This window comes from Elgaria multicarinata, chromosome 9, assembly GCF_023053635.1.
Source record: "Elgaria multicarinata webbii isolate HBS135686 ecotype San Diego chromosome 9, rElgMul1.1.pri, whole genome shotgun sequence".
Classification (NCBI taxonomy): Eukaryota; Metazoa; Chordata; class Lepidosauria; order Squamata; family Anguidae; genus Elgaria; species Elgaria multicarinata.
Genome location: NC_086179.1, coordinates 78,611,270 through 78,634,690, shown reverse-complemented (window position 1 = coordinate 78,634,690; position 23,421 = coordinate 78,611,270). Strand labels below are relative to the sequence as shown.

The 23,421-nt window shown below is 39.0% G+C and overlaps 1 protein-coding gene across 1 annotated transcript in view; it reads left to right on the top strand.

Annotated features, from left to right (window-relative positions):
- Positions 1-23,421, top strand: part of SLC2A13 (solute carrier family 2 member 13) — a 122,036-nt gene that overhangs the window by 78,952 nt on the left and 19,663 nt on the right. The window contains exon 7 of the mRNA XM_063134134.1: positions 11,439-11,564. Within this exon, the coding sequence (XP_062990204.1) occupies positions 11,439-11,564 (126 nt within the window). The remainder of the gene's footprint in view (positions 1-11,438; positions 11,565-23,421) is intronic.

Below are 23,421 nucleotides of genomic sequence, written 5' to 3'. Positions count from 1 at the left end.
GATTGATTGATTGATTGATTGATTGATATGCAGAGTCTTGATATTTGGGATGCTTTTTGAAAGTGTTGCTGAGTTATTCAGTCCTGCTTACATATGAGTAGACATGCAGAGGCTTGTCCTTCTTAGTTGTGAGCAGACATGCTGCTCATGTTTATTTTTGTGTTGACATGGTTCCTACTATAAATTGGTAACAAAGAATTTGGAGGGAGGTTAAATTTGTCAGTGTTGCCCAATTTTGCCTGCTACTGGAATGCGACCCCCGAGAGCTTCTACAAAATGGGATCCCGCCTTTGACCAAAAAAGGTTCCCCACCCCTGGTTTATATGCTTTGATTTCACCAGTGGTGAAATACAGAGCCCTAAACTCTGTATTTATTTGTGAAGGACTTGGAAAACCATAGAATTCTCCATCAGGAACAAGTGGTTTAATTAATTCACATATTGTCTAGAGTAGATACTATTGACTTTCAAATGACACCTTGGTAGTGTACATGGGTACACCAATAATCCCTGGATTGCAACTCTGACTTGGTGGGAGAGAGCTAAGCCAGAATTCTAGGTTTGAACATAATACTAATCTAGCCAGACACAGAACATCCCTGACCTGTTTACCTGCTTCCAGGAAGAACCAAACAGAAGCAATTAAGCCACGTCACAGTGACCAAGGGTTTAAAAATCCTGGGTTACTGTTCTGTGCAAACCGGTCCTGTATTTGCAGTTAACTGGTCATGATTTTCAGAGTCATCATTTGCCCCAATTACTATCCTTTTAATCATTTTTATAGCTCATCAATAAGTGTTTGTGGGTTTCCATGCAATGGTTTGAACCTAATCCTAAATGAACCACATGTTCATGTTCAGACCATTTCCCCCCCTTCTCTAATCAGAACGTAATTAAAATTCTATTGGAAAGCTCATGATGTAGAACTGAAGAATGACCTTATAATAAATCCTGAAATTGGCAAAGCAATAAAAGCTGTTCCTGGGTACTAGGATTTAACCTTTCTTTAGCATGTTTCTCTCTCTATTAAATCTCCTAATTTAATTTAATGCCCTGAAGGGTAGCAGGACATCTTTCAACACAAAGCATCCAGGCATCTGTCATTTTAGCAATAGAATATAGAATATGGAATACATTTTATTTTACTCAGTCACAGCATGGTTAAAGGAGCCTTTTCAGTAATTAATTGAATGTTGATGTTTTGGAATGCCTTTCTCTTAAAAATCTTAAGAAAAAAATGATAACCTGTTGCAGATCAGGCAAGCACTGAATAGATGAATACACTTGATCCATGCCTAATACCACAAATGCTCATAGGATGACAAAGGGCTTCAAATATGTACTATATTATAATATTTTGTGTTCCATGTTGTTCCTCACCTCGATCCAGAGGGAGAAGCGGGTAATAAATAAATATATTATTATTATTATTATTATTATTATTATTATTATTATTATTATTATTATTGGAAATAAAAACAATTTACAATTTAAATCTAGAAATCATAAAACTTAACCCAAACAAGAAAGCAAAAGCAAAATAGGGTAGTGGCATGGCAGGTCTCTAAGGGGATGGAGTTCCAAAGCTACAGAACCAGCATTGAGAAGGTCCTACTGCTAGCAGTACTAGAATTTAATTCTTGAAGAGAGGGAGATTGGAGCAAGGAATGACTCATGTGGAAGATAACACTTCTGCATGTATTCTGGGCCCAGGTATCTAGGCCTTGGGGAAGAAAGTTGGTAAACTAAGCAGCAGCATAAATAAATAAACAAACAAACAAACTAAGCAGCAGCATAACCCCTCGTCTGCTGGTTTATGTGCCAAATCCTGTCCACGCTGTGATCAGGGCTTTGTATGACACTTTTGAATTCACAATACAGCATGGGTAGAGTTTGATTTGCCTTGTGGGCAGAAAGGTAAGACTGTGTGCCGGAGGTCCTAGGTAAATCTTGTTGGTCTTGATAGTTGAGTGTAGCAGAGGCGGCGGCTGGCTGAGCAAGTGACATTTGTGACTTGCTAGTTACGTTTGAATGCCTGCAGGTGACTACAGTTTGCACTTGAGAAAACTGCATTTTTAATGGGCCTGTTCAGATGACCCGCTAAGCCATGGTGAGGCTGCTAACCCTTTTGCAGCAAACGATTAGTGAGTGTGTTTAAACCGATGTTATGTAGCCACCATGGTTGAGAATGGTTCACACGACACGTCATAATGTTTAGTTCAAAATCCTTAACCACCACAGCTTAGCATTTTACCTGAACAGGGCCCTCAGTGGTAATTATTAACGTATATATTTGGGATTGTGAACAAAGCATGTAAATATGCAAGTTCTTCTAAATATTGTTTACTGTTTTCATTCAATGAAAACTGCAGGGCACATTGGTTTGGCATTAAATGGATGGATGTCTGTTACTTTGCTTGCAAAAATCTGAGATTTATATATTTAAGCAAATGCTGTTCATAATGTAACATTTGCCACTTGGCTCATTGCCTGGAACAATGTCTTAATCTGAGGAATGTTTTTTCTTCAGTTATCTTTGCCACAGTTAATCCTTCATAGGTACTTACAGTATAAGTGACCAGATGTACTTGTTCCTAACATGATTTTTAATAACCCAACTGTCGTGGTTCTAGGTGGGAAAATAAAATAAGCTGAAGCAGGAAAAAAAGTGAGGTGAAGCATGCTGCCTGTATGACTGAATAACATGTCCAATCTCCCTGATGTGTCCTTAACAGTTAGGAATTGCCCCCCTCTCCCCTGCTGTTGGTCATTTTGACCTAGTATTATGCAAAAAATAGTGTGTGCAACCAAGTACTCCAGGAAGCAACTCATAACTCAATGTTTAAGGAGAACCCTCTTATTTGTCATGAAAAATGAAACATCTATAAATAGAACACTCAGTTGTTCTGAGTCTGAAGCTTGTACTTTTCTTGAAGTGCCATTGTAAATTATATCTTAAAAGGCTTTTAAGTATTTTGAGAATTTTCCTTTAACAGATGGATCCCTGCTCCTAGAAGTGTGATGAAATCCTAGTTATGTGTATTTTTACATAACCTTGTTATGTGAGCAGCTAGGCTGAGAGTAAATGTTTTTTGCAGATTGTTGTTTGACATAACACAATATTGTCTTGCAGCAGTTGCATAAAATGTGTTGCTACCAATTGATGCAGGAAAAGAGTTCTAGGCTCCTGTTTAAAAACAAATGAAATCGAACTAATGTACAACAGTTTATAACAGACCTATCACTTTCTGTATAGCCAGATGGGTACATAAATATCATCTAAGACCATGCTGCATGTCTCTCCACCATCTGAGGAGTGGTGGGTGAGCAAACAGGATAGGGCCTTCTTGGTCATGGTACAATAGAAGTACAATGTGTTTGAGGAGGGGGAGAAAGATTGCGTGTGTGTATGACTGAATCTGGAATATGCAACCCAGCTTTAGGCTGCTCTGGGATTGGGAGTTATAGATCATATTATGTTCTATATTATGAAATCAATAATGTAGGTATCCCACTTTGGTGGTGGACTTTGTCAAAAGCTTTTTGAAAGTCCCAAGTGTACTGAATCATCTCTACCTACATATTTATTGACACAAAGTGTTGTAAAAGGTTGAGGCAGGATTTCCCTTTGCAGCAACCATGGTTTTGTTCTTCCTCAGTTTATTCTTGTGTAATAATTCTGGCTGTAATTTGCTTTCCAACAATTTACTCAAGATATCCATTATGGTAACAGGCCTGTGATTTCTGTGCTTTCCCTACATCTATTTGTAAAGATTGATATTAATGTTGGCTATTTTTCAATCATCCAGTACTGAAGCTGGCTGCTTTCCAATCATCCAATACTGAAGCTGGTTTTAGTAACAAATTATATATCTTTTATCAACGATTTCATAAAGAACTCTCGGTTGTGTACTGTCCAGACCAGTGACTTGCTAAATGGTAATTTCTTTTTGTCTGTTAGTTTTACTTTCTTCATACATGTCTAGTGCCACCTACTACTGACAGGCTATATCTGACATGTGCAGAAATGAAACATGTGAAGTCAAGTTGATGTGAATATAATTTTAATTGATGTGGCTCAACATATTTTAAAAAATCTTCATAGTGGAAAATTATATAGCAGTTAAATGAACACATCACTCAATCCCCTGCTATTCTCCATTTTTGGAAGGACTGTATCCTGAAGATTATTTACCTGTTCCCCTGCCTGGTTTTGTCTGTTGCATTAATGCAGCCTTCATCTTTGTTTCCTATTTCTGGTCTACAGTTGTCACATCATTTTCGCCCGACTGATAAGTCGTGCTCTAGAATGTCTAGCTTCCCAGCTTTTTTGTTTCACTTTCTTTCTGAAAATTTGTCTACCTTCAAAGACTGGGCTGGATGCTATTGTATTTATGACATGTTGTGGGCTTCCTCTCGTTTTGGCCACTGGTTTGCTATTGTGCAATGGCCACTTCTGGTTGGCCCTCAAAATGCTTGGAGGTTACTCAAAAACACAATAACAGAAGCTCAGCTAGAATGCATGCCATAGGTTAGGAAAGTAGAACTTAGTCCAAGAAGTCACCAGCATGGTTAACAAGCAGCGTTAAGGAAGCTCTTACAGAGAAGGCGGCTTCCTTCAGAAAATGGAAGTCGTGTCCAAATGAGGAGAGCGAAAGGGAGCACAAACTTGCACAAAGGAGATGCAAGCAGACAATAAGAGATGTAAACAAGCATTCTGATGAGCATATAGCTAATAATACCAAGGCCAACGATAAAGAATTATTTAAATATATCAGAGGGAGGAAACCAGTTAGGGACTGTTGTATGACAACAGAGTTAAAGGAGTGCTAAAAGACGATAAGGAAATTGCAGAGAAGCTAAATTAATTCTTTCCATCTGTCCTCACTGCAGAAGATGTAGGATAGAGATCTGTGCCTGAACTGATGTTTTCAGGAATAGAGTCTGAGGAAATGAGACAAATAGTGCTGACAAAAGATGAAGTTCTCAACCATATTGACAAGCTGAGAGTTAATAAATCACTTGGGGCCAGATGGAGTTAATCCAAGTCAAATGTGAAATTGTAGAACTTTTAACAAAAAATATGTATGTGAAAGGACTGGAATCAAGGGCTTTCCTATGAGGAAAGATTGCAACATTTGGGGCTGTTTAGCTTAGAAAAAGGGTGAGTAAGGGAAGACATGATAAAAGTGCACAAAATTATGCAAGCTGTGGAGAAAGTAGATAGGGAGATGTTTTCATTGAGAACTAAAAAATATCAGCATAAACATCTCTAATTGAATTTCACTGTTAAATGTTATAACTTGTCTTATACTTACTCTGAGGCTAAGGTATTATATTGCCAGAGGCATCTAATGAGTACATGACATGATATGTGGTTTGAATTTTATCTCACAGAGTCAGTTTTGTGAAATGTAGAGATCACATACATGACACACTAAGGTAACATGCACAGAAGGCATATGTTGATATTGATAGGACTACGGTGGTGGCCAAAATTGTGGATACTTTTTGAAATGTTTATGTTTTGCAACTTTGCATGCTTATAGTAAATGTGCTGTTTCACGAAATTCAAATGTTTATATATCAATTGAAAGAGAATTTAATACTGGATTCAAAACAAAAAAACAGAATGCAAATATCTGCAGTACAAAAAAAGTTATGCTTACTTTAGTCTAAAAAGAAATAGGTGTGATTGAGTGAAGAAGCGGATTGGAATCACAAACCCTACTGGCCAATCACAGTCTTTGTTCTGGGGACCAATCACATGGCAGTAGGTGCGATACATCATGTTTCAAGTTGGGGAAAGTCAGTTTTGCTGTTTGTTCTGTAACTGAAGCGCAGTTGGAGATTGTGTGAATATTTGAAGTATTTCTCAAATTAAAAGTGCACGTACGTACATCATAAATAGAGCAATGACAACAAAGAAAAGAGTTGATTGTACACCCAGGAAAAGAAGCAGGATTGTTGTATTACGTGAATCAGGTCTTTCAATTGATATATAAACATTTGAATTTCCTGAAACAGAACGTTTTCTATAAGCATACAAAGTTGCAAAACATGAACATTTCAAAAAATGTCCACAATTTTGGCCACCACTGTATATTTCTTTATAGCTAAAATACTCTGGTACTCCATTTATTTATGTGTACATGGAGCAGCTCGTCTTGGCCAGAACACTGCTTAGCAGAATGTGAACTGGCTATTCTTCTGAAAGAGAATCTTGCCTTTTTTATTATGTGCCAAAGTTTGTCTTAATTACCACTCTTACTGGCAGGTTTCTTGCACAGTACAGATGGTTTGCAATAGTGGTGAAACACTGGAAGGGCTAGAGTGCCAATAGTAGATGCAAGTTCAAAGTCTTACTGGCTATGGCATCAATAACTTCTGAAATGTGTCATTTTCATCACAATTATATAAAAATTAGTAAATTTTGCTGGGTTTTAGGGTAACTTCTGAGATACTTCAGTATATTGGGCAGTATAGAAATGCAATAAATAAATATGTTAATTTGGGCTGCATGCTTTTGAATGTTTAGAAAAAATCCTATAACCCATCATTCCCTAGCTAGCATAACTGGCTGAAGCATACTGGGAATTGTGGGATTTTTTCTTTCTTAAACATGCATAAGATTACTCTCATAAGCAAAATAATAATAATAATAATAATAATAATAATAATAATAATAATAATATAAAAATGTGTGTTCGTTTTCTTTCTTTTGAAGTCTTTTGCACACTTTTTTCATTGTTGACCAAGCCTGCCTTCATGATAATTGCTCAACTTTAATGAACCTCTAATAGAATAGTGTCCTCATTCTTTCCTGTCTGTAATTGGTAATTGTACATTTATTTTTCTCATCTATTTTCCCCTGGGAAGTTTGAAAGAGGAAATATTCACCACTATGTAATGAATATTTATCTTTCAGATTAGGCTTTTGTTTGTGTGTGTGTTTGACATTGAAAAGCATTAGACTCTGTAGTCAAGAACGTTGTATTTGCATATAGCTCCAGCTTTGGGGGGAAATATTGATGAATGTCCAGGGACTGGCCCCCTTTCCACAGTAGGCAACAGACACTGCTGTATTCATGGGGATCAAAGGAGAGGTTCATATTATCTAGTTGGACCACTTTACAGAAGCAAGAGCCCAGCCATTTCTTAATGCAGGAAATCATTTAATCCAAATTAGAGTGAGCTTGAAAAGCAGTGAGAATGAAAAGAAATTGCAACATGCTCTACTGTGTGGGAAAAGAAAAATGAATTTAATCAACAAATGTTTGTAAATATCGCATAGTGTGTGTGTGTGTGTGTGTGTGAGAGAGAGAGAGAGAGAGAGAGAGAATATAATACCAGCCTATTGAACATGTAATTAAAATAATGCTGATTTTTTAACCCTCAGAAGCATAGAAGATTTGTGGTGTTAATTATGTATTGTAATTTACTGTTGACCTCTTTGGCTAATTTTATGGAATGCTGGGGTATAATTGTAACAAACAAATACAGTGGTATGGACTGGTTGAAGCTCACTAGGTCTAAATGCAATGTTAGTTGTGGAGGTGATGTCTTCATTGTTCTGATACTGATATTGTGGATTAACCCGATGCTCCGCCCCCTGATGCAAATGATAACTTCCTCTAGCATGATAACTAACTAAAATTACTGTTTGAGAGGTAAGGAGAATAGGTAATGCTTCCTCGAACCACAGCGATTTTGGATGGGAGATTTTCTACATACTCTGGAGCTTAAAAATAGCTGAAGCTCAAAAAGCACAGTAGTGGAGGACAACAAGGGCCCAAAAATGGGACCAAAATTGCTGTGAAACAACAAAGGCAGTAAGGAACCAGTGGCCAAAATCGCAGGCTAGATAAAGGGCCTGAGGCAGGAATTATCTGCTACTATCATACCCTTGGGAACACAAATGAAGCTTCCCAATAATGTAATGGGATTGCATAAATGGCAAGTGCCACAATGGACTGTATTGTGTTTTTTTATTATGTGAGTTTTATTGTGCGTTGTGCAGAAAAAAGCAAAAACAAAGTTAAAACTATCAAACAAGTATTGTGTTAAACAAGTGTTTTAGGAGTTGTGCCCTGATGTGCTTCAATGTCGGAAGGCATTTAAATACTGTACTGAGTGGCTTAGATCTGCAGGCTTAAATTAGAGATGGGACATCCAGTTAAATTCATCATTAAACTGGATATCACCATCAAACTTACTTCATCACACTGGGAAGCCTGTCAATTCCTCATATTTTATTTATTTATTTAAAACATTTCCTGGCCACCTTTCAGGACAGGAGCAATAATAAAAATCAACACAGTAATAAAAACAACAAAAGCATCACAACAATAAAATTCACATAATAAAACCAGTAAAGCCGGCAACAGCATACACATGATTTTGAGCCTAGGAGAGAAATGGGGAGGAAACCCCAGTGTGGAAGAGAAGCTATCAATGAAGAATGCAGTGACAAAGAGCTTTATTGACAACTGAAGACTGGAACTAAATAAAACCACAGATTGAGTAAGAACGATGGAGCGAATGTTTAATCCTAATCCTCTGTCAAGGGTGATGTCAAATTTTCTCCAGGGATTTTCTATCAGTTCTCAAATATTCTAGTTGTGCTATATATTATGTTTTAGGTTAAATATGTGTACATTTGCATACAGGGTGGGGGGAGGGGACCAATCATTTTTCCTCATAATATTCTAGGTATAACGTCACTCCCATCTAGGGTTGTTGGTCTGGGGATGAGTATTTGTCCTGGGATATCAGGTTTAGCTATATTTGTTTTGTATGTCTGCAACAGACAAGACAGTTGTAATTTTTTTCTTGACAGTTTCAGTTCACCCAGCAAGCATTATAATGTCCTTAGCAGTGGCAACATTAATTGGACAGAGTTATATAATAGTTCTTCCTGGGTGTCACTTTCTAATTAAAGGAAGGGAATATCAGAGTTAAAAGTATTTTATTTTGATGTAGGGGGTCTGGGGACTCCCATTAAGAGAAGGAGAATCTAAAGCATCTTTTTAAAAAGAATCCAGGTATCACGTTCCTACAGAAGACACATGCAGCCAAGAATAAGACTCAAATAATTTCCAGGTTCTTGGGATCAATTTCAAGCAAAGGGCTCCTCCGAATGAAGGAGATTGGCAAGATTATTAGGGGGAAATTTAACTTTCTAGTTACAGACTCACTGTGGTTGGTTTATTTTCATTAAAGGATCAATAGAAGGTTAAAAACTAACAGTGGCTTTTGTTTATGGGCCAAATAAAGATCAGCTGAATTTTTTAAAAGAAGTACTACAGAAACTGGAGATTTAAACTTGAGAACTGAAAGGAAGATGGATACAAATTCCACCATGGGGATTCCCAAAAAATCACCAGATCCCAGTGTTTGAATAAGTGAGCAACCACAAGAAATACCTTGGAAGCAGTTACTGATATATATCTACCAGCTTTGAAAAGATTAAATATCTGGGAGTCTAGATAACAAGCGACTTGCACAAAATAATTAAACTGAAGTACTTCCTATTGATAAAACAAAACCAAATTAAAAACCTGGAAGTAGCTAGGGATAACTTGGTTTGGTAAGCTTGCAGCAATAAAAATGGCAATTTTACTGAAAGTGACTTACTTATTCCAAACACTGCCAGTCACCATTTCAGACAATGTATTGAGGAAATGGCAAAAAATTGTCATTTGTTTTATTCATGATGATAAAAAACCATAGCTTAATCATCATTCCCTATTCTGAGAGACATCTGAAACGGGACTGGTTTATTTAAGTTAAGCTCATTCTTCAAAGCATTTCAAATCTGTATAGCTCAACAAAACATGGGTTCAAATGGATGAGGACATAAGGAGCACACTGTTCCATAAAACAGGAAAGTTAATGTATCTTCACTTTCAGTTAATCCTTTCTTGACTGGTACACTTGAGGCATGAAAAAATAGGGGTTGGAATTAATACCATATCCTTCATCACTGATGCTTTTTTTTAATGCCGATAAATTTCCACAGTTGCAGGACTGGGAGATGTAGCGCTTACACACGGTGAAGGATCTGTTCAATGACTTAGAACCAAAAAGGGGACCTCAAATAAAAGAACAGTTATGGGAAATTAAAATAAACTGGTTCCAGTTGGTCCAAATTACGCCTTTTACCTTGATCCCTGAAGTAAAAGCATAAGTGGTCTGTCCTCAAACCAACTTTAAACACCTACTGACAGAAATCAATCCCATCCCAAAAGGTCTGGCCTCATGAATATACAAAATGTTCATGTCCGTGGGAAATTCAATCCTCATTGTTGTTAAAACATTCATTTAAACACTAGTTTAAAGCCCATGTCACCATGGGCGCTAGTAGTCTGAGGGTGAAACATACTGTTGCTTGACTCCTGCTATGTCAGTCCTTCAGAAGCTGTATAGAGGTTACGTTCCTTTAATGCAACCAAAGACGTTTGGCCCTCAGTTTCCCACAACTGTTGGTGCTGAATGACATTCACTTCTTCCCCTCAGGCCTGAAGCCCAACTCTTTCTCTCTTCTCCCACATTTTAAAACTCCTTTTCCTAGGGGCACTTCTTTCCTCCTCTGCTCAAAGCATTTGCTGCCGCCTCAGCCACTATCCCTGCCACCAGTCTGAGAGCAGGCTTGACTCATAAAGCTCAAGATCCTCCCTCTGTTACTGCCTTTGTATTTTTCTCCCTTGCAACACAGAGCTACATAGGACATCAAAGCTCAAATCTCAAGCAATTAAAGCTTGAGCTTTGTTGAACTTTCAGCATTGTCTGCCTATCTAGACTGCTCGAGCTTCAGTTTAAAACAAAAATGAGCAAAATCAGTCTGGTAGATCTCTAGTAATAAGCCTTACACTACCATATTCTTATATAGATATTCTCCATGTTATTAACACAATTTACATAGTCCAGGTTTACTAAACATTTAACAAGATTCATGATCCAACTGAAGTTGAACATTATTTCAGGGGGAGCATGCAGCATGGTTAATTGTCTAGGTGAGATAGTGGGATGTAGTCACAATCTTATGCATGTTTAGACAGAAAAATGTCCTACAACTCCAAGCATCCCTAAAGCCAGACATTCTGGCAACTGTAGGATTTTAAATATCTAAACATGCACAGGATTGCACCATTAGAAACATCAGCTTTGACTGGAGTAGGTCATTTTAAAGTTACATAAATTAAATTCTATGTTTTCAGGATGTCTCAGTTTACTATTACTTTGAATACACGATTAGAACATTGACTATACAGCAAAACCTGCTCAGCTCTCATTTTAGCAAGAGTTACTAAATGTTAATGAGGTATCCAAGGTACTAACTTGTCCTTTGAACCAGCTTGATCATCTTCAGTTCTTTACTGATGTTTTACTCTGAAAGGATTGGGCTTACACTAGTGATTTTTCTATTCTTTCTTTCAGTTACTGTAATGGTTGCATGCTGGATCCAATTTGTGGCTTTTGTTACAAACTGAACAAGTCAAGTGTTGTGGAGTCCTCCTGTGTTCCTGTTAATAAGAAGTCTACAATGGAAGCAGCCTGGGGCAGGTATGTTGCGTTTGTGCTCCTTAATTTTATTAAAGCCCGTAATATACTTGTATAGAAAGTGCTGCTGTTACATTAGTCTTCAAAGTGGTATTTTGTCATTGTAATAATAACAGCAACAATGTGCACCAGGGGCTTTCCCTTGTCAAGCTCTCTCCTCTCATTTGGCTTTCTCCAGGTAAATAAAAATACTGTAGAATAGAATCAGTTGTGATTACTGACTTAAAGGTCACATCATACCATTTTTCCAGGCATCAGGGGCTAAGAAAAAAGAACCCTTAATAATTAATGTGCCAAGACTCAGTATTGACTTGGGGGGGGGGGGGACTTGCTAGTGATAAAGTTGCTGAGGTTACCGAAAGAATCACTAATAATTGGAGAAGACCATGGAAGAATAGCAGATATGTATTTTTCTAGCCCCATCACATACAGTGAGGCAACACTCTGGGGACACCTGTTAATGATGTGCCATTTGGGGGGTGGGGACACATTACAAATCCTAAGCTAATATTGCACCTGAACATTACCTTTAAACGGGTTGAATAAAGGTACAAAACAGACTTTAAAAGATTAGGTATTATGGAAGGGCTCTTAAGTATGAAGAAGTCCAGAATATCAGCAGGAGTGCTTATGCCACCATCTCTTTGGTTTTTAGCTTTATCTAGCGCTTGTAGTAATAAAAATGCAGTACAAAGGGGTTGGAAGACAATTAGGGCAGACATATTGCAATGGACATGGAACTACTTTTGAATACAGCAGCCCTGTATCAAGATCCCAGGTCTTCTGTCCTGCTAATATCTTGTCCAACTTAAGTTGTGTCCTGTCCTCATTACAATATGCATTCTCCCACTTGTGCTAGCCATTGGTATAGACTGGGGATGGGGAAATGTATATTATAATCACTAATTCAGGGCTCGAGAGAACTTGAGCTAAAGGGAGTGGTAAACTTGACATAAAACTGCCATTTTCAACAGAAAACCATGTCTCCAAACTGGGCCCATCCAGGATGGAGAAGGCTGGTCTAACACATTTATAATTATAGTGAATATTAAGCTAAATATCTATATCCCTGTGGGGTGTGTGTACGTGTGTCTATATGTATTGTGTATATGTGAGGCTATATATCTTGCACTAAGCTATTTGTGCTACCTCTTGGGTATTGCGTTAGTAAGAAACATTATTTCTCTGTGTTTTTCTTCAGTGAGGTTGCGTCCACATTTGTCATTGATAATACAGTCCTATGCATTTCTAGTGTTAATTAAATCCTATTGAGTTCAGTAGGGACCACTTCTAGTTAAATTTGTATAAGATTTCAGCATTAGTCATCCTTCATTTACTCACTTCTTATAGATAACCCAGACAACATTGTTGCCAATGTTGTATTCTAGTGGGATTTTTGTTTTGTTTTTCAGATTTACGTGATAAGGTTTATGCCCCAAATAAAAAGTAATTACAGTGCTGTCCTGTCCTGTATGGATATGTAAAATGCATTGAATTCTTTTCAGAGCCATTGTGCTTTTAGTTAGAAATTTCCTGCTCTGGATAGAATAGCTTCTTCTGTGTTAATATTATTTCTGAGTCAACATTATGGAAGGATGACCATATGATTGGAGTTCTTGGCCATATGATTAAGAATTTCTCACAACACTGTATTAAGTGCTACATGGAAACACTATTTTAATACAATTTCCACTTGATTTCAGGAGGCCTCTGTGGAGACTACCTCAGTTCTCTCTTCTTTTACAGTTTCATAACACGATCCACATTGGAAACCTTATTTTTTTTATTTTTTTTATTATTGCATTTATATCCTGCCTTTTTTCCTGCAAGGAACCCAAGGCAGTGTACATAATCCTCCTCCTCTCCACTTTAGCCACCAGTCCAAGCAGACACATGGTTTGGTCTCTTGAAAATGATGTTACATCATTTTTCATAAGATATCCAAAACGTCAGCTGCAAAAGTACATATTAATAGCTCCTTAAGAACTTGACGGTATTTTCCAGGTTGTGGTTCTCAGTTACAGCACAGGGAACAAGGAGATGTAATTCCCTTGTGGCTGCTGGAAAGGCTGTTCTCTGCATTGTAGGGAAACCTGTAGCAGGAGCAAAGAAGAAGTGCCACAAAGAATAGCTAGAAATAATAAAAGTTCAAATCAGTTGTAAATTATAGACGTTTTAAAAACCGTAGTGCTGAACAGTTTAACACCTATTATTGACAAAAGAGTGACAATCTTGACACTTTGAGGAAAAATTACCCAAGATCATTGATCCAGGGTAAAGAGGAATTTCATTCACTATCTTGACTGGTTTGAGCCAGAATATGTTTCTAGGCCTGACAAAAAGTTCTAAAATGTGGTGGGCTATCCCCCACCCGCCACCCTGGTTTCTTGAATGTGGCTGAACAGAAATAGCCATAAACTCAAGGAAATTGTATGCTTTCAAGATCCCTGCTGTTCAAATGACACTCTATATGAATGTAGACAGCTACTGCTTTTTTCATTAAATTCTTTCAATAGTTACCAGCTCTTCTCTACCTTTGCCTTCTAAACACCATGCTGTGCTACACTACAGTATTATTTTTTTTAGCAAGGTGTCATTTTCTTAAAGGGTAATAACAAGGAACTCTGAAGATATAAAAGCTACACACCTGCAACAACAAAAAAATCAGTAGTGGAGTCTTCTAAAATGAGCCTTTTAAAGGCTCCTTTTAAAGGTTTCCAGCAAGGGTGTAACTTTCGAGGGGATAGAAGAAATATACTGCAGAATGTAACATACAGCCAATCTTTCCTTGGAGCATTAAATTGCTACAGTAATTTATATGCTAAGCATTTTGTGCTAATTGAATATGGTAAGAACAATACTGGAATATTTTCATCTCCTAAGTTTATGAGAGATACTCAGCTTTCCCCTTATGGCTTATGATGTGCTGGAACTGAAAACTGTTAATTATTTTGTTGCTGAAACGTTAAGGGGAAATAAAACAAGTAATAAGCTAAGCATTGCAATTGTTCACAATGGAATATCCAACAAGAATAGAGATGTAACAAAGAGATGACTAGTCTGCTTTTTATGCACTTTTACAAAAAGAATGGTTAAGGGCACAACCCTATGCATGGCCAATGGTCAGGATTGTAGAATTAGCAGTCCAAAACATCTGGAGGGCACCAGGTTGGGGAAGGCTGTATTTCAGTTACCAGAATCAAACATGTCAACAAACAAAAGCCAAAGGCTATTGAGATCAAAATAGCAGCTCTGTTGCAGGTTTGACTACAGTCCAGTACTTTTGCCCCCAGCAGTGGCCATCCAAGTGCCTTGAACAGAGATAGATGATTGTTGAGTCATGATTAATTTATGTCCCATTAATTTCAAAGGCTTTACTCTGAGTATGGCTAAGTATGGATCCAACCCAATGTCAATAGTCTGGAAATTGAGTCTCTTTAATACAGTGAGATTACACATAATTTTCAATATACTTTCATATTTTCAATGTCTGAATAAGCAGGTAGCTATTATTGAAATTCCAGTGTATTCTCAGTAGCATTTTTGGTGTCTTAAGATACTTGTGGTGGGAGTATATTGTAAAAACCACAGGAAGAACATCTACAGGTATAAGAGCATAGAATGTGGAAGTAAAGAGAAAGATAAAAGAAGGTAGGGATAAATTGCTAGGTAGCAGCAATTTGAAGAACTATGAAGTAGCTGGTGTGTCCATTCGCAATGTAGACATCTCTGCTTCTGTCTCACCTCTCTCTTAAAACACTGTATCCTTTCATCTTTCTTAAACGTGTCCCCCAGTACTAAGGCTGGTGAGATTTCAGTTTTCATTTAGATATACCATGGAAAAAACAAATGCCCATTTGTGACAATGTGGAAGATGATATAACATTTTGGCCAGCTGGTATTCCATGGTATTTTTGCGTAAAGCAGCAAACTGCATAGCTGTCAGAATGACTGATTTAATTCCACCCTCCCAAACATAGCTTATCACTGGAGTTCATACAAATCTAGTCACAGTTGTCAGAAGTAATGGACTGTTTGTTAATGAATGGCACACCCTTTTCACACCATTTCACTTTAATTAGCCCCCACCTTTTTAATGTGTGCACATCAGTATTTATTAAAGTTGCTAAATTGATGCTCGCAGAAATGGAAACACTTCTGTTTATCTGCTCCCCAAAACAAAACCAAAAACCCTCAAGACTCTTGCATCCTATCAATGTGTATTACCTCTGAATGCCAGAGAAAATTGAAATTGGGTCTCTCTCAATTTGTGTACATCTTTCCTTTCTTAAAAGCACACATATTGGTCTTGCACTCCTCTCCTTTTTTCTGACCTCAAAAGGCAAGATTGTTTAAGAAATGAGTAAGCATTGCAGAAAGCTGAAGTATTTTCAGATGTTTGCTTAGCTGTATAAAATCATTGCCTTTATTCCTATACACTTACCTTTTAACCAAAAATAATGTAGGGGTCTCTGGAAATAATGCAGTTTAATCAAATGATAGTTTAAGATTAATTCTACTGATTGCAATAGTAGTAAAGCCTTAGGATAATTGAGAAATATATTAGCTACTTATATTGAACAGTGTAGGCAAATTAGGTTAGGTGAAGATACTGAAAATGCTACTACTTAGCAGAGATTCATAAATATGTATTCATAATATCAAGAAAACTTATGTGTTTTGTATTCTATTATCAAAGCTGCATCAATGAATTGCCATTCCCTTTAAAACAGTCATTTAGGATTTGAGCTCCATTGTGCTGATACTTCTTCATTCATGTGGGAAGAAACCTAGTTCTGTCATCTGGAAGCGTCAAAGTTACCTTCCATCTCTAAAACAGTTGAAATATTTCAAGACAAAAATCAGCATCAAGTGTGATTAATGTAATCATTGTTCTTCTGACAAACATGTCTTCTGTACTTTTCTATTCTTGTGCTGTTGATTACAGATGTTATAATTGTGCTTAATGATGGCTAATGATTTAAATAATCATGCTTCCTTCTGTTACTAAAACCTTTCAAAATTGTGAGAGTATAAAACCCATCAAAATACTTGCTTGCAAGGAAGGCCTTCTTGGATTCATAAACAAAAGTCTGAAGAATAAACCTTATAACTCAAGAATAAAGGGATACTGCTTTGAAGAAAAAATAATACAGAATGTTGAAAAGGAAATCCCACTTGGAGCCTCACTACAGAACAATATGCATTATGTGGGGTGGGTGGGTGGGTGGGGGCTAAAACTGAGTCTGTGGTTGGGATTGGACATCATGCTTAAGTCAGGAAATTAGTAATACATTAGCTTTCAGTTCCATCAAAATTGGATGAATGTGAGTAAAGCTCATCCTAAAGCTACTTTGAAACCTAATTTAACTACGACAACGTTCATGACACCTGTTACTCACTAGTTTTTTTCCCCAGCCTTCAGTTTTGGCTCTTTAGAAAGTTAGGAATTTACCTGCTTTTCAGCTACTTCAGATTAAGTTAGCTTAGTGTGTGTCATGACTAGACCTTTTCTATTGGGCTGGGGGAAGGAGTTTCAGGCGATCAATCAGAATCTGATTCTGAAGCAGAAGAGACGGCACCAGAAACATACCAGCCTATACAGGGAATGTATTCTCACTGGCCTTCCTTCTTCTCACATCAGTTCGTTGGTTTCTGTTCACCACTCTGCTGCTAAGATCATCTTCTTGGCTCGCCGCTCTGACCATGTTACTCCACTTCTGAAATCTCTTCATTGGCTTCCAATTCACTTCAGAATCCAATATAAACTTCTCCTGTTGACCTACAAAGCTTTTCACTGTCTAGCTCCTTCCTATCTTTCCTCTCTCATCTCACACTATTCCCCCGCTCGTGCTCTTCGCTCCTCTGATGCAATGTTTCTCACCTGCCCAAGGGTCTCTACTTCCCTTGCTCGGCTTCGTCCATTTTCTTCTGCCGCCCCTTATGCCTGGAACGCTCTTCCAGAACATTTGAGAACTACAAGTTCAATCGCAGCTTTTAAAGCTCAGCTAAAAACTTTTCTTTTTCCTAAAGCTTTTAAAACTTGATTTTGTTCTGACTTTATACTGCTAGTTTTACCCTACCCTGTGCCTGTTTGGTGCATTCTCTTCCCCTCCTTATTGTTTTATTATGATTTTATTAGAATGTAAGCCTATGCGGCAGGGTCTTGCTATTTACTGTTTTACTCTGTACAGCACCATGTACATTGATGGTGCTATATAAATAAGTAATAATAATAATAATAATGGGGGAGATGACTCTCACAAGCTCTTCATCAGCTGAGAATGAACCTTCACCAGACTTTATCTCTGAAAATGTTAGTAACACATAGTCTGTGAGAAATCAGTATTCTTCCGAGGGGGAGGGCACTTCAAGGCTAGCTGATCCTAGAGTATGCTGCAGACTAAAATGGGCGGAGCTAAAGGAAGGTGAGAGAAGGTCGGCCTGGCTAGCTTCTTGCCGTAGGCTTCTTCAGAACCGGCCTCCTTGAAGTTAAAGCATTCTGGAAAAGGCTTTCCATTCTTCTTGAAAGGACAATCGTCTTGCTTAGTTCGCGTAGTTTTGCCTAGAGGAAAGTTCCTAGAGGTTGGACTCTCTTCAGGTGAGAAGAGATGTTTATTGCCTGGATAAAGTTTTGCGGATTGCGTGGCAGTCCTCTTTATTGTCTCCCAATAAGGCGGGAGGTTTTGGGAAACATAACAGTGAATCCCTGAATGGTTGTGATTTATCCAAGTATACTACTGAACAGTAAATGTAAGTCATTGCAAATCTTTATGGGGAATGGGGGTATGTGTTCAGAGCACGGACAATATTCTCCTAAATGTCCACCCCATTTAGTGTCTTTGGATATGCTGTGACATTTTCTTTCTGGGTCTGTTGGCTGTTCATGAACACCTTCTGCATTGCTGTCAGGATGATTGGAGATAGAACTTATGAAGGCTACAGAGCATGGCTCCTAGCATGTTAGTGCTAGGCTAACTCCCTGGTATGGATACAGTGGCAATCATGTTGCCAGGGTGAAACTGATGAAAATGACACCGTTGTGCCCTCAACTGCTGTTCAGCTGCCTAGTTGCTTGTTTAGTGTCATAATAAATTGTATAAAAGCTGGAGAGAAGTGAGAAGCAAACTTCGCCATTGGTCTCCTGTTCATGCAGCTGTGCTTTTCACTGTGCTGAGGACAGATTAGATGTGTTGACCACTGTGGCTGGAAAACATTTTCACGTATATGAAATTCAGATTTGCCTTACAAAATATACTCAGCACACTATTAATGTTCGGTACACTATTCATTCCTTACAGTGTGATGCACAAATGGAATGGGTAATGTTTCTGCTTTGTGCATTTAAAAAACCAAAAAGAGGAGAGCATCCAAGTCGGGACAGAAAAAAGGAGAGAAACAGGTTCTCAGGATGCTTAAAGTATCCCGCCCTATATCACAAGGATCTCAGGGCGGCGTACAGATAAATCATACAAACAATATAAAGCATAAATATGCACGGCTAAAAACAAATCAAACCATTAATAAGCTAAAACCAATATAGAATTTAAAAACAGTAAAACCAATTAAAACTATGTACAGGTTTGGTGAATTTATTTATTGATTACATTTTTATACCACCCAATAGCCGAAGCTCTCTGGGCGGTTCACAAAAATTAAAACCATAATAAAACAACCAACAGGTTAAAAACACAAATACAAAATACAGTATAAAAAGCACAATCAGGATAAAACCACGTAGCAAAATTGATGTAAGATTAAAATACAGAGTTAGAACAGTAAAATTTAAATTTAAGTTAAAATTAAGTGTTAAAATACTGAGAGAATAAAAAAGTCTTCAGCTGGCGACGAAAAGAGTACAGTGTAGGCGCCAGACGGACCTCTCTGGGGAGCTCGTTCCACAGCCAGTGTGCCACAGCGGAGAAAGCCCTCCTCCTAGTAGCCACCTGCCTCACTTCCTTTGGCAGGGGCTCACAGAGAAGGGCCCCTGTAGATGATCTTAAGGTCCGGGCAGGTACATATGGAAGGAGGCGTTCCTTTAAATAACCTGGCCGCAAACCGTTTAGGGCTTTGAATGTCAATACCAGCACTTTGAATCAGGCCCGGACCTGGACTGGTAGCAATGAAGTTGTAAAAGGACTGGCGTAATGTGATCTCGCTGGCTAGTCCCTGTTAGTAGTCTTTGATTTAACCATCGAAGGAAAGCCATGTCTTAACTTGGTGCTGAAATGAAACCAGTGCCAGCGCCAGTCGGGCCTCTAAGGGGCAGGCATTCCATAGCTGAGGTGCCACAACAGAGAAAGCCCTCTTCCACATCCCACCATAGCGTATGTCTTGCAGAGGAGGGCTCCTCCAACAGATCTCAAATCTGGGGCAGGCATATATAGGGAGGGGTGCTTCCTCAAGTATCGAGGTCCCAAGCCTCGATACTTGAGCTGATAAGCATGTAAATCAGCTACCGGTTGTAATGAACTGAATAGACACCTTGCTGAAGTATGCATGAGCAGCATAATATGTCAGGTGGAAACTCGCAACAACTTTGAGTCACAGAAATGCATGTTCGCAAACTCTCGGTTCACATAGTTAAGAACATATCTAGTTGACACCATTTCAAGTGGTGGCCGGCTGTTAATCGGAAGCAGGACATGATGATTCCATTTGCCTTAGCCACTGATGTACCAATCCTTCACAAATTTGTCTAATCTTAATTTAAAGCAGCTAACAGTTGCATTCTAGATATTCTGTCGTTTTTAATTTTTGAGCTTAAAATAGTAATGGGGCAGGGAGGATTTGCTGCAAAACATTTAATGACAATATTCATATATATTTTTATCCTGTTCAGTGCCTTTGTTTGTTCTATGTCCTATTGCTCTGCCACCATTTTGTTGTGGTTGTTGCTGCTGCTTCCTGGATCTGTCACAAAGATACATAAGAGCAGCACTGGTGAATCAGACCAAAAATATATCTAGGTCAGCATCCTGTTTCCAAAAGTGGCTAGCCAGATGTCTTTGGGGAAACCCACAAGCAGGACATGAGAACATCTGAAATGCTTTCCCAGAAACTACCTTGGATACTGGTGATAGCATATAGGCATAATGATTAATCCCCTATTGAAGCCATCCAGATTGCTGGCCATCATACATCTTGTGGTAGCAAATGCCATAGTTTAACTATGGACTGTGTGAAGAAATAGTTCCTTTTAGGGAGCATCCAATAGGATGCTTACAGTGCCTTGCATAAATATTCACACACACACCCTTTGACTTGTCCACATTTTGTTGTGATACAACCTGGAATTAAATGTCATATTTGGCATGTTTACCATCCTATGTAAACCACCCAGAGAGCTTCGGCTATAAGGCAGTATACAAATGAAATAATAATAATAATAATAATAATAATAATAATAATAATAATAATACCATTTGATTTACACAGTATGCTTAACACTGTGAAGGTGGAAAATATTTTTATTGTGGCCCAAAAGTTAAATAAATAAATAATAAGTTGGCATTTGTAGGTTGCGTAAGTATTTACCCCTGTGAATCAATACTTGGTAGAAGTACTTTTGGCAGCAATTACAGCTATGAGTCTTTTTGGATAAGTTTTTACTAGCTTTGTGCATCTGAATCCTGCAATATGTGCCCTTGATTGCCCATTCTTCAAAATTGCTCAAGCTTTCTCAGGTTGAATGAACAACAATTTTCAAGTCTTTCCACAGATTCTCAATTGGATTGAGGTCTGGGCTTTGACTGGGCCATTTTAAGATGTTCAGGTTCTTCTTCGTGGTCTCTATGCATCACACATATGGGCTTTGCGCCTGCGCAGAGACCAGACCGGAACCTTCTATAGCTAAGTGGAACGTTTTTGGCGGGAACCCCTCCCCCACGCTACTGCGCATGTCCATGGGGTTCCCGCCCTACCCTCAGTTCTTCGTCGTCCGCCATCGTGCCTAGACCGAAAGACCAAACCTCTAGCGTTTCTCTGTTAAATCTGTTTAAAATATTTTCTAGCTACCTTTTTCTTCAGCTTTCTTCTTTTTCGTCCTTTTTCGTCCTTTTTCTCTTGTTATCTATAAAAAAAAAAAAAAAAAAAGTATTATATTCTTGTAGATAGTTTATCTTAGCGACTACGGTCGCGACTGCCGCATGGCAATAAAGGCCCCGTTCCGCAAGTGTGTCAAGTGCGGAGCCAAACTACCTCCTACGGACGGACACTCCCTTTGTGTCCTTTGTTTAGGCGAAGGTCATATTGTAGAGGCGTGCCACCATTGCATGTCCTTTACAAAACAGACCAGAAAGAACAGGGCAGACCGTCTTCGCTCAATACTTTGGGAGAAAGCCCTCAGAGCTACGGAGGCTCCAATGGATAAAACGGCAACTGATAAGCCCGTTTCTGACCGAGGCACAGGGACGAGTGTGCAAGCCAGAGCAATTGATAGGGCACAGATACCCCTGACGCCTGGCCGGTCATTGGCAAGTTCTGCAGCCAAGAAAATTTCAAAAAAGGCCAGAACGCCAAAATCTTCCTCCGAAATGGAGAAGAAAAAGAAAAAGAAGAAAAAGGATACTGAGAAAACCTCTCATGGTTCTCCTCGATTATCCGAGTCTTCTCGGAGACAAACAACCCCTCCTACCGTAACGGCTGTTTCGGTATCGAGGCATGTCTCGACGCCGAGACCCCAGTCGATACCGAAGAAGACGGTACCGACGCACCCTCCCAGTTTATCGGAGGGTGAATTACGTGATTCGGCATCGGCAGCCTCATTGAGAGAGCCTATTAGACCTCAAGTACCTCAAGATATAATTCCACTACAACCTTCGCCTAGACGAACACCGAGGCGTGATTGGGACAGAATCTCTCAATATTCTGAGCCCCAAACCAGACAAGGTTATTATGACTGGGATCGCTACCGACCTCAGAGATATTATGATCAATATCCACCGGAGGAATATTTCGCCCAGCCTCCACCCACATCCAGAATTTGCCAATTGCCACTGCCTCCTTCTTCTATCCACCAATCTCCTGCTCGACGCCATAGCCGTTCGTCGACACCAATCACTGCAGCGGCTACGTTACCGACGCAGCAGGTATTAGTTGATCCAGCACAACATCAGATGCAGCTGGTTACTGTTTCGTCTCCAGAGGGTAACTACCCATCTGATTCCGATTCAGTTCATTCCGTAGTAGCATCGGTACCATCACCAAATGATGCTGTACATGGAGAGGATCCCTCATCGCCATCGGATGATATGGTGAGGTTCTCAGATCACATGTTAAGAATGGCCCGTGCACTCGGTTTAGACCTTGAGCAAGCAGACGAACCTGTAATCGATCCCATCTACGATGTGTTTCAAACAAAAACGACCTCAACAATTGCTATCCCGTTTCCGCCGGCTCTCAAACAAGCAGCGCAACTCTCATGGGAGACACCGTCTGTGACACAACCCACCTCGAAAAGATTAGAGACTCTTTATCGGATTCAAGAGCGGGATGCTGGATTTTTAATCAAGCACCCAAAACCAAATTCGATCGTGGTGGAGTCAGCTCAGGGTCAGTCACAAAGAGCCCATTCCGCTCCCGTAGATAAGGAGGGCAGAAAGTTGGATTTGGCAGGTAGAAAGATCTACTCCGCGGCATCTCTCGGTATCAAGGCCTCAACTTACGAAGCAACGATGGCGCGATACCAGCTCTTCCTCTGGGAGAAAGTGGGGTCACTATGTGACTACCTCCCAGAGGATAAAAGAGACTTGGCGAGAGTTTTTCAATCGGAGGCATCAGCGATTGCAAGACAACAACTATCGACTGCAAGACATCAAGTTGATTGTCACTCAAAGAGCATGATGGGGGCCATATCTTT